At 35.8% G+C, this 8,393-nt stretch overlaps 1 protein-coding gene across 1 annotated transcript; it reads left to right on the forward strand.

The window, feature by feature from the left end:
- The first annotated feature begins 1,055 nt into the window (after nucleotides 1-1,055).
- LOC130471762 (uncharacterized) lies at nucleotides 1,056-2,420 on the forward strand. The gene has a single exon (XM_056842055.1). The coding sequence runs from the start codon at nucleotides 1,056-1,058 to the stop codon at nucleotides 2,418-2,420; it is 1,365 nt and encodes a 454-aa protein (XP_056698033.1).
- The last annotated feature ends 5,973 nt before the right edge of the window (nucleotides 2,421-8,393 follow it).

Here is an 8,393-nt window from a genome sequence, read left to right on the forward strand (position 1 = left end):
TCTCGCGCAAAACTTTGCAAAACCTAATTAATTAGTCTTATCACTCACAAACTGCAATCACCGTTAATTCACCACCACCGCCGACCCCAAGCTGCGCCGACCCCAAACTGCGCCACCACCACTGCCGTCGAGATCGTGCGCCAACCGCAAGAAACGTTCTACCCCTTTGAATTTCGAGGTTAGCATCTTGTTCTACAATTTTTCCTTTCAATATTATTAATTATCAGATTGTAATACCTAACTATGAAATTCTTGATGTAATTCGTATTAGAATAGAATTTCAATGAATTTTAGGTCTAATAATTACCACTTGATGAATAAAAAAGAAGAGAGTAGTAATTAAATATAATTACAGTTAATACATTAGAATTATTGGCGAAAAATCTAATGAACTTAGTCTAATTAAACTGATTTTTTTGGTAAATAGAATTTAAGATGAATTAAGTTGAAATTCCTAGCTAGAGAAACTAAGAGGGGGAAGAAAAAAATTGATATTACGTTGAAAGAAATAAGAAAAAAAATGTTATTACGTTGAAAGAAAAAATTGAAAGAAACAAATTAATTTTACGTTGAAAGAAATAATAAAAAATTGATATTACGTTGAAAGAAAAAATTAAAAGAAACAAATTCTGTTACTGTCATTATGCTGGGTTGGTGACAGACTGATAGTGCTGGAGTTCTGGCATTAAGTTATTTTTTCTTATTTTAATCTCCTTCCTAATGAGTGTTTAATCTCCTTCCTAAATTATGTTGCTCAAGTGTTTAATCTGCCTAATAAATGTTTAATCTCCTTCCTAATGAATGTTTAATCTGCCTTATACGCATTTAAACAAATTCTGAAAGATTTGGTATAATTATGGCTTGATTCATACCTTAAATTATCGTACCTTGATTCATACCTTAAACTATTTGAACTTTTTTTTTAACATTTGAGTATGTCTGGACTTATTATAAAGGGGGTTCATGTTCGATGAGGACCTAATGCCCTTAATTGCATTTTATATGGTATTTACAATTATGTGTTTTATTTTTTCGGAACTTACTAGTTTGTAGAAATGGATCGAAGTTGGATAACAACAACAAAATTGGGGGACCCAAAATACAAAGCTGGAGTTATGGAATTTCTCAAATTTGCTTTGGATAATAATAGTGAAGGTCGTGATAGGTTGCCTTGTCCTTGTTATATGTATCACAATCTTATGCATCATAAAGTTGACGAAATACTCAACCATTTGAGTAAATGGGAATTTGATATAACATATACTCATTGGTATCGTCATGGTGAAAAAAGGGAAGAAACTTCTGCCCATCAAGGCGATAATACTGATGAAGGTGGTACCTTGGAGGAAATGATGGATCAACTTCATGAAATAGTTGATAATGATCCTCAGGTGATAGAGGAATTGTTGACTGATTCTGAACTGCCCTTATACAAAGAGAGTAAGTACACAAAACTATCGGCTATAGTTAAGCTTTACAATGTGAAGGTGGGTCATAATGTGACGGATCAGTGTTTTACGGCGTTCCTTAAGGTGTTTAAAGACATACTTCCACCCGAAAATGTTTTGCCTAGCCGCACTTATAAGGCAAAAAATATGTTGTGCACAACGGACTTGAATTACGAAAAAATTCATGCTTGTCCTAACGATTGCATACTGTATCGAGATGAATTTGAAGCTTTAAAGAAATGCCCTGAGTGCAATGTCTCGAGGTACAAGAAAAAGGAAGGAGTTCCGGCTAAGGTTCTGTGGTACTTTCCAATAATACAAAGGTTCAAACGAATGTATGCAGATGCAGGAGATGCAGAGAAGTTGACATGGCATAAATTTGGTCAGAAAAAAAATGATGGGTTACTAAGACATCCAGCTGATTCTCCGCAATGGAAATTTATTGATGGAAAGTTCGATGATTTTGGTAAAGAAGAAAGAAATCTACGCCTTGGATTGTCTACTGATGGTATGAATCCATATAGTTCCCTTAGTAGCACCTATAGTACTTGGCCGGTCATGTTGGTGACTTACAACTTACCTCATTCCTTATGTATGAAAAGAAAGTATATTATCCTGTCAATGCTTATATCTGGGCCAAAACAGCCAGGAAATGACATTGATGTGTACTTGGCACCTCTTATTGACGATTTAAAGTTATTGTGGGAAAAAGGGGTTGAAGTGTTCGATGGCAGTCGGAATGAAATGTTCAATTTAAGAGCCATGTTATTCTGCACTATGCAAGATTATCCAGCATATGGTAATCTTTCTGGTTATACCGTGAAAGGAGAATGTGCGTGTCCTATATGTGAAGATGGTTGGAAGGGAAGATGGGTAAAAGCATCGGGAAAGCATATCTACTTTGATCATCGTCCATTTCTTCCTCATGATCATCCGTACCGCAAACTGAAAAAAGCTTTTAATGGGGAATAAAATTTTGAAAGTCCTCCAAAAGTCTTTACTAGCCAAGAAGTGTTTGAAAAAGTAAAAGACATTAAAATTACATTTGGCAAGTTGAAGAAAAATAAAGTTTCCCTTTCTACACAGGGATACAAGAAGTGTCCCGGTTTTTGGTATCTTCCTTATTGGAGATTTCTATTTGTTAGGCATTCTTTAGATGTGATGCATATCGAGAAGAATGTATTTGATAGTCTGATTAGCACATTATTGAATATTCCTAAGAAGACAAAAGACGGTCCTAAGGCTCGGGCTGACTTAAAGGAATTGAATATTAGAAAAGAGCTACATGTTGTTGAGGAGACTGGAAAACGAAAGTATTTACCCCCTGCTGCCTATACATTGTCCAAAAAGGAGAAAGTCGATCTTTGTTCTTCCTTAGCTGGAGTTAAAGTGCCCGAGGGTTATTCTTCAAGCATTTCTTCTCTTGTTTCAATGGAGAATTTGAAACTCCTGAGGCTGAAGTCTCATGATTGCCATGTTCTGATGGAAGATTTCTTACCTGTTGCTATTCGTTCAATTTTGCCTAAAAATGTACGATATGCCATTATTAGGTTATGTTTTTTCTTTAAGGCAATACACAGTAAAGTCATTAATCCTAAAGATTTGGATTCTTTGGAGATTGAAATTGCTGTTATTTTGTGCCAATTGGAGATGTATTTTCCCCCAGCTTTTTTTGATATCATGATACATTTGCCTATTCCCTTGGTAAGATAGATCAGATTTTGTGGTCCCGTGCACATGAGAGCTCAATGGGCCTTTGAAAGGCAAATGAAAACATATAAAGGATATGTTAAGAATACTTTTCGACCCGAGGCTTGTATTGCAGAGAGAATGTTGTATGAGTTAGCTATGGAATATTGTCTTGAAGATATAGAAAATGTGAAGACAATAGGGCTTCCTACATCTCGACACAGTGACCGATTTGATGGTATGGGAACCATAGGTCATAGAGAACATGACATGCCTCTTGACAAGTGGCACATGGCCCACACATATGTTCTTTTTAATGAAGATGAAGTTGCACCGTATGTAAACCGGCACATGTCTTTCTTAAGGACACAAAATCGAAGGTCTAACCCAAAAGCATTAGCTATTGAGCATAGTAAATCATTTCGTTTTTGGTTCAAAGATCAAGTAATGAAAGAGCGCCAAAATTCTTTACAACCCGTTTCTGATCGACTTAAGAGTTTAAGCTATGGTCCAGATTTATCTGTCTCTTATTATTCTGCATATGTTATTAATGGTTGTACATTCTACACAAGGGACCAAGATGATAAAAGTACCATGCAAAACAGTGGGGTATCTCTTGAAGCCGAAGCAATGCATTTTTCAAGTGCTAAAGACAACCGTCCTATCTATAGTAAAATGCAATATTATGGAGTAATTGATGAGATCTGTGAGTTGCATTAATTGGGGTTTTCAATACCTGTATTTGGTTGTAAATGGGCTGACAATAACAACAACGTTATATCTGATAGCTTAGGGCATACTTCAATGAATCTTAACAAACTTGGTAGCAAAGAAGATCCTTATATTTTGGCTAGTCAAGCTAAACAAGTGTTTTATATGACTGACCCACTTGATAAAACAAGGTCAGTTGTTCTAACATCGAAACCTCGATATTTTTTTGATGACCATGATGACAATATTGTTTCCGAGGAAAGGTCTCCTCCCATTGAGATACAAAATGTGAATGATAGTATCGATGATATATCGGCATATGTACGTAGTGACCACGAAGAAGAGATTTGGTGTGAGGATGAAAATAGTGGTGGAAATCGACCTAAAAAGCGTCGTCGTAGAGGTTGAATTGACTAACTTAATAAACCTAATTTTAGTATAAAATGGTTATATTTATCTTAATATAATGATTTAGTTATGTTGTTTAATGAAATTTGTATGTTTGTAGGTTGATGGCAAGAAACACAAAGAAAGCAAGGGGTCGTACAGTAGTTGGAATAGTTGGAAAAGCAATTCGCAGGGGAGAAAAACTCTCCTTAGAATGGAATCACAATAAAATACCTGTTGGGGATAACAAGGACTATTTTTCCTCTTATATTGGTGTAGTCGCTCGTGAACGGGTGAATATCAATTACAGTGATTGGGAAGAAGTTCCTAAAGAAGTCCTTGATGAAGTTTATGAGAACATCACAGTAAGTTAATTTGTGTGCCTGCATTGAAGTTAATTTTTATTCTTTTAGCTTGTTTATGTAGATTTCCTTTCAGTTTGTAGATACACATACTTATGCATGGAACCTGCCGAAGGCCCTCTAGTTATCTTTTTTTTGGTGGTTTTGCAAACTGGAAATCACCTGGAAGGTCGTTGTATCTGAAATATTGTGATTGCTTGGCAAGAACATACCTGTTTTTTTTTTCTCTTTTCATGTTCTTGTGTAGTCATGTGAGATTTCAGGTTTGAAATTAGGATAGTGCACAGCTAGCAGAACGCATATGAGTGCCTTTTGGGCTCAATGGTCTGTTATCAAAGGCATAGGATAGAGCCATAGACAGGCCGGCTATTGCTGCTGTTCCGGTATTTGTGCATAAGAGGAGTATTTGTGATTCAGGTGTAAATCTGCTCAAGTGTTTATTCTGCCTAATGAATGTTTAATCTCCTTCCTAATGAATGTTTAATCTGCCTTATATGCATTAAACAGAATAATCAAGCAACTAATTTCTAGAAAACTCAAATGCCTTATATGCATTTAAACAGAATGATCAAGAAGTTGCATAAGTTCATTAGTAAACTTTATAAAAACCATGAACAATTGAAGAAACTGTAATGGAATTCATCTGATTTGTTCTTATTTCAATTTAATTCTAGGGTGATATATTTGGACGTTTGTGCTTCTTTGTGGTGCTTTTAGATGTGCATTTGCTGTTCTTTGTTTTGTCTGTATCACGAGACATATAACCTTCGTCCCTGTGGTGAATGAAAGTAGTTACTCCCCTCGTCCCTGTTAAATACTCTGCATCAGTTTGTGCCCTCTTTGGTGAACAGACTTGTTGTTATATATAACTAATTAACTACAGAGTATGTATTTTGCAAACCCCCCGGTCTGTAATAACTATCTACTTTACTGTACCCTTGAGGTTCACAAGGGATTTTGAATCTGCATTTTAATGCTTAATGATCATTCTGTATTATGGCTAAATTATGTATCTCTTTTCTTCCCCTTGAGTAAAAAAAATGAAAAAACAGGTTGTTGTTCAGGTTTTTGTTCATGTATCTGCTTCCGATCTGTGAACCAACCTGCAGTCTATTTTGCTGTCTGTTTTCTGTCTATTCATGCTTATAACATATGTCCTGCTGATAACATTTTCTTGAATCATGCAGAAGGGTTTCATTGTGCCCGAAGAACGTAGATCTTATGTGTTAAGGCGAGCTTCGATTCGGTGGAGATGTTTCAAGGCTAGATTAAGGAGTGATTTTCTGTATGACTCTAAGAATGTGATTATAAGGAGTCCACCTTTGTTGTATGGATGGATTACACAAAATGATTGGGACAAATTCATTACAACATCCACTGATCCTAAGTTCAAGGTAATCTTTTAATAATCCATATCACTAAGCATAGTTATTGAACAACCGTAACAGAAAAATTTTGTGTACTAACTTTTATGTACATCATTTTAAAAGGAACTAAGTGACTTGAATCGAGAGAGAGCAAAAAAGATAATTACAACCTATCGAGGAGGTCGAAAGGGATACGTGTACTTCGAAGAAGAGATTGTAAGTTTAGAACGATCGATCACAAATAACCTAACAATAAATGACTCTTATATTATGTTTATTTTTATCATTAATAATCATGTATTGGTAGGCTGATGAACTTCATAAACGAGGAGTCCAAGTCAAAGATATACCTCGACATTTGGTTTGGATAAGAGCTCACTCTACACAAGAAGATGGTGTGACAACCTTTGACAATCCCATTGATTTGGAAATAGCTCAAGCAATTGTGAGAATATGTTTATATTTAAATTAAATAACTCATTTTCTTATAACAATAATGCTAACTTTATTTGGTTTCTTATTGTTAATGTCAGAAAGCATTAGAGGCTCAACAAATCCAAGGAGAAATTGATGCCACGGGTCGAAATGATATCCTATCAAGAGCATTAAAGACTCCTGAACATGGTGGTAGTGTTAGGGGCGTAGGATCGGGTGTTACAAATAAGCAGTACTTTGGGTACAACAAACCAACACCACCAAGTCAATTGCGTTCCGAACTCAATGGTGTCAGATCAGAGGTAGTAACTCTGAAAAACACTCAGACTTTATTGTTGAATTACTTGATGTCTGTTGGTCAGATCAACCAAGAACAATTGGAACAATTTGGTGTTTCAAATCACAACCAAGTTAGCCATCGTTCTGATAAAGAAGGTACAAGTGAACAAGGACTTCAAGGTGCCCATTTCCAACTTGCCTCGAAACAAAATAAGTCTCAACAATTAGAAGTTCAAACTGAGACGTACCATGAGCCTGTGAAAGAATATGTGCATGATCCCAACCAAGTAAACACAACTGATCAAGGAATTCAAGGTGCCCACTTCCAGCTTGCCTCAAAACAGAAAAAAGTTCAAGAGCGAGAGATTCAAGTTGAGCCGTACCATGTTGCTTGGCCTGAACCTGAGGAAGGAAATGTGGCTGAAGATGAGTATATATTTTGTAATGAACAAGTCAAGCATGATCAACCATTTCCCCAGGTATTTCCTTTTTTTTTGTTTGTCAGTAATAGACCAGACCAGAACCTGCTCATTCGCTTTCTCTGGTCTACTCATTAACTTTCTCTGGTCTGCTCATTAACTTTCTTGGTAATCAGAAACCAAGTCCAATCTGGTAATCTGTATAATAACATCCTTTACTTCAGAAAATAGATGGTGATTAGGCCCTTCAACATATGCTCAAACCTCTTCAAGTCTGAACTATTACTGTGATAATATTAGAGAACTTCAAGCTCAGAAACAAATCCAACATAATAGAAAGTCTTACAGTTGACAGGGGAGTCTGGGTGAATTTTTGTTTGAGAAGTAAATGATTAAGTATTAGAGACGAAGTAAATGATTAAGTATTAGAGAAAAGAGTAGAAAATCAGATCAGTAAAACTATACATATACTTTTCTTATTTCAATACTTCAATAGATTCAAAGCAGGTTGATCTTGATACAACTTCTAAGAATGCCAACTAATATTCTCCACAAGCAAATATCAGTAACTCCCTAGTCGGCCCAACACTATCACTGTTCTATTGAATCTCCATTTACCACTAAAAGCAGAAGGCCGGATATGAAAACAAAGAACCAAAAGTAATTCACATAGAGATACTGGCATATATAACTGAACTAGAACCAAAATGGACAGCCCCCACTCCAATCTTGATTATGTAGACAGAAACTCCCTAATTCAAGATTTTCTCTGGTTTATTGTCGTTAATACTTTTATCTGGTTTATTCTCGTTAATTCAAGATATATTTTCCTTCTAAAGTGTTGATTAATATTGACCGCCTCCATGACTAGGGTGTTGACAGTGTTTGTTCCTTGGCGATTGAGAATGGCCAAGGCGTCGAAATAGTTGCAATTGGAACAGTGTATGTTGGGAAGGAAGGGGAAGTGGTCATGAATCATTTTAAACCCGTGCCTAGTGGTCATTATCGAGTTTGTATTAAGGAAGATATCAACTCAAGCGCACCTTTTCCATGTCCCGAAGGGGTAACAAAATACGTTTGTCAAGGCCGGAATGGATTTTTAATTTGGCCTGCACATTTGGTTTTTCCGATAACGAAGGTATATCACTGAAACTTTATGAGTTTTATCTTACAATTATCTATATATATTTATTTTATTCGGCCCATAATTTTACATACTCTTTCATATATGTTTTGTGTTATTGTATAACAAGGCTTATAAGAAAGTCACAAAGGAATTCACGTCACCATCTCCAC

This window comes from Spinacia oleracea, chromosome 4, assembly GCF_020520425.1.
Source record: "Spinacia oleracea cultivar Varoflay chromosome 4, BTI_SOV_V1, whole genome shotgun sequence".
In the NCBI taxonomy this organism is placed as follows: Eukaryota; Viridiplantae; Streptophyta; class Magnoliopsida; order Caryophyllales; family Amaranthaceae; genus Spinacia; species Spinacia oleracea.